The 4,232-nt window shown below is 28.9% G+C and overlaps 1 protein-coding gene across 1 annotated transcript; it reads left to right on the top strand.

Moving 5' to 3' along the window:
* Positions 1–244: 244 nt before the first annotated feature.
* On the top strand, positions 245–3,711 carry LOC135954524 (venom dipeptidyl peptidase 4-like). The gene is given in 7 exon segments (XM_065504706.1): positions 245–541; positions 615–728; positions 819–1,039; positions 1,774–1,943; positions 2,530–2,690; positions 3,464–3,562; positions 3,565–3,711. Coding segments are annotated over 7 exon segments (1,143 nt in total). The 5' UTR covers positions 245–282; the 3' UTR covers positions 3,684–3,711.
* The last annotated feature ends 521 nt before the right edge of the window (positions 3,712–4,232 follow it).

The following is a 4,232-nucleotide window of genomic DNA, read 5'->3' as shown; positions in this document are numbered from 1 at the left end:
TCTGTCAATTCCAAAACCAATTAACTACGTAAACAGGCTGCCTCTCTATAGGTAATGGTAACGTAGATTTCCTCTTAAAAACACAACAAAATTTAATAAGTAAAAACTACAAAGAAATTTCATATTTACACATTTATATATTTACAAAATAAAATTATATACAATAAATTTTCTATTACAATTATTTGATTTTAGATTTATAGCTTAGAGTCGAAAACGGGTTGGATAGATTTCTTTGCGGCGCCTTTTAAAAATCGCGATGGTACCAAAATTGCATTCATCATGCCACAAGAGCAGGAAAGCGGTGGAGCATATCGACATCTTTGTGTACTATCAACAGTGACAAATAGTGCTAAATATGAACCCCTCAGCAAAGGACAATATATAGTTAGCGCAATTTTACACTGGGATTCTACACATGATTTGATATTCTACAGCGCCAATTTGGAAGAGAAACCGGAACAGTCGCATATTTATGCCATTAAAGCAGCCACCGGACAAACACCAAAATGTATAACCTGCAATCTAATTAAATCGAATGGTAAGTTAAAGTATTTTATTAAAAAACATATTTCTAAATAATTTATTAATAATAATTACCTAATTCATCGTAGGAAGGGTACAAACTTATTATACAGCAGAATTTAACAACAAAAATCATGTGTTAATTAATGCTGTAGGACCAAGCATTCCCCAGATCGTAATTTATGAATGGTCTTATGCAAACAGTATGTCTTTCCTTTCTTATATAATTAGATATATATAACTAAAATTGAAGATAAAAATTTATATTTTCATTATTATTTTTTTGCATTAAGATCAAATTACGTTAAATAAACTAATTACCTGGGAAGACAATGAGTTGTTAAGGGCTACAATAAGTAAATACGCACTCCCTACACATGAAATTCACACCCTGCCAATAGCTGATGGTTTCACAGCTAAAGTTTTACTGCAACTGCCGCCCAACATGGATCGTAGTGGTAAGACAAAATATCCAATGTTGGTTGACGTCTATGGGGGACCGGATTCTTATTCGGTAAGATTTAACTTTCTGAAATTTAAAAGAAAAAGAATATATATTTAGTTACAGTAATATTAAAACAAAACTATAATTGTTTACAAATTTACAATATTTGATATCAGAGCTGTAAATGAATCATTCAGTTTTGAATTAATTCGCGAATCATTCACACAAAAAAAATGAATTTGAATCAATTCAAATGAATTTGGTAAATATGAATTGCAATTCGTTTGAATTGAAAATGAATTAGAAAAAATAATTAGCAATTCATTTGAATTAAATTCATTTTCAACTCATTTGAATTGATTGAAATTTTGAATTGATTTTGTAAGTAAATCACTGTCGTTTTGTCATTCAACTAATTTTTTATTTTAAAGGACAGCAAGCATTACATACATTGTTATTTTTTCTGAGGAGAAATTTTTCATTCCTCCTAGAGATTTGCTTTTGAATTTGATTGATTGCAACTCATTTTTGATTCATTCATTTGAATTGCTAATTCTTTTCTTCTAATTCAATTGAATTAATTCAAAATCAATTCAATTCAAATGAATTGGAAATGAATTGCAACTCATTTCTGCCCAATTCGTTTGAATTGATTCAAATTTCATTCAATTCAATGAATTAATTCATAATGAATTAAAATCAAAAAAAAAAAAATAATGATTCATTTACAGCTCTGTTTGATATGGATTTTTTTTTTTGTTGATTTTTTATAGTTCTATTTAATATTTGTTCTTTTTCCATAGGTAATCGATAGATGGTTAGTCGACTGGGGAACATATCTTACCTCGAATCAATCCGTGATATACGCCAAAATTGATGGGCGCGGTTCAGGCTTAAGAGGTGAAAAGCTATTGCATTCGGTTTATTTAAAACTGGGTACACTAGAGATTGCCGATCAAATTGATGTGACTAGGTGAGAAAAACTAGAAAGAAAATTTAAATTAATTTTTAAGTTACAATGTTAAATACAAAGAATAACAAAAATAATAAAATATTATGTGTTTGTGAAAGAATTGCAATTTTATTGCAATTTTCAATAAAAAGTTTTGAAGATATCTCTCTCTCTCTCTTAAGTGTGTTGAATACACATACTACTTGTATGTGAGAAGAGAGAGAGAGAGGTTATTGTTGTAGAAAAAGAGAGAGCCTTCCCTTCTTGTTATTCTTTGGTTATATATTTTTTTTTGAATTTTTATTTTGAAAAATTTTTCAAAAAAAAAAATGAATTTTGTTTTTTTTTTTATTATTCACCCCTATCGTGAAGAACATGTGAAATTTATGTTCCCATGAAATATTCATTTGCCTCGAAGGGAAAATTGCTATCGTGATATTCCCCAGAAATTTTCATTCACAATAGTTGATTTTGTTCGTAACAGCTGTTTATTGTTTACAAAATTCCATCTAATAATTTCACAACATGGGGAATTTCTTCACATGATCATGTGAAATATTGATTTCACATGATCATGTGATCAATAATTTTTATATTTTTTTTGTAGGCAATTGCAAAAGAAATTAAATTTTATTGATGCTAATCACACTGGCATTTGGGGTTGGAGTTATGGCGGTTATGCGGCAGCCATGGCCTTGGCTAATGATAATGAACATGTATTCCATTGTGCCGCTTCTATAGCACCTGTCACCGATTGGGCTTATTATGGTAAGTGACTAGACTATTTAAGGTTTAATAATAAATAGCTTTATATACAAAAATGGGCGTGGCAGTGGTCCACGCCCACTTAATTTAATAAATATTTTAAAATATTCAATAGTTTAAGAGTTATCATTAAATACCCAAAAAAATATATTGATCAATTTACTTGCTGTCAGGTTCTGTTCGCTTAGTACTTCACAAAAATTGCACATTTCATAAAACTCAAAAAAAGAAATTGTGCTGGCTTGATCAGCAAAAACATTAACAGCTTATAACTCCTAAACTAAAGCAGATTTTAACCTGAAATTTTCTATACAACTATAGAAAGAAATAAAGTTTTCGATTTTTTTTAAAAAAAATTTTGAGTCGAGATGATAATAAATTTGAAAATTATTTAATATTTCCGTTTTTTTTTTTGGTTGAAAAAAAAAAATTAAAACAAGTTTGAAACTATTTTAAATTTAATAACTTAGTTACACTCAATTCTATTTGTAAGAGATCTTAATTTTTCAAATTTTGAAAAAAGAAAATTTTGTCTAACACAAAATGGACTTAGCACTTTTGCATATCACGGTATTGTAATGAGAAAAAGGGAAATAGATAATTATAAATCTCGTTTTCACAGTGTATTTTAACTTATTATTATCAATTTTCATAAACATTGGATTTAGAACGTTTGCCCTTACAATAGCCTGAGCAAAGATCTGTTTTAATTCCACACTTTATTTTCACTTTAAAACAATATTAATTATTTTCACTTAATTTTTTTTTTTAAACAGATTCCATTTATACTGAACGTTATATGGGCTTACCAAGCATAAATGAATTGGGCTATTCCGCCTCTCGCCTAAGCACCAAGGCAACACAATTGAGGGGGAAAAATTCCTGTTGATCCATGGCACTTTAGATGACAATGTACATTACCAACAGGCAATGATACTGGCCAAGAACTTGGAGAGGCACGATATATTATTCAAACAAATTGTAAGTTTTAATTAAAGAATAAAAAACTAAAACTAAAAAAAAATTTACTAAAACTAGTTAACAAACTTAAAGATATAAATATGAAAAAAAGAATATAACAAAACTGTGTGTTTAGCTGTGAGTTTTGAAAATTTAGTTTAGGGGTGATTAGAACTCAATATTGGCTACCTGCTACTACACTACCCTACCTTTCACTTAGAACTACTCAATATTTAAAACTAAAAATTTATTTAGCACTGAAAATCCTAAGTTAGCGGTTTCTAACTTTATTTTTGCAACACTGTGATAAGAAACTGTCAAAACTAGTGTAAACAATTTTAACCGCCTAAACAGGCGGCAAAGAAAACTGTAAAAACATCTGCCGTTTGTGTGTATTTCTGCAGCAGGTAACAAATATAAAGAGATTTACTTAAATACACATTAGATTAGGTACCAAGCAATTATTATAATAAAGAAAGTATTCTTTGGGATTAAAAAAACTTTCTTTTTCCATTACAGCTGCCTCAAAGTGGTATCAATCGAAAAAAAAGTGATAATTAATCTACTCTGGGGCCGAACAACACA

Source organism: Calliphora vicina, chromosome 3, assembly GCF_958450345.1.
Source record: "Calliphora vicina chromosome 3, idCalVici1.1, whole genome shotgun sequence".
Lineage (NCBI taxonomy): Eukaryota > Metazoa > Arthropoda > Insecta > Diptera > Calliphoridae > Calliphora > Calliphora vicina.
The sequence above is the reverse complement of the archived record's forward strand: the minus strand, read 5'-3'. Positions and strand labels throughout refer to the sequence as shown.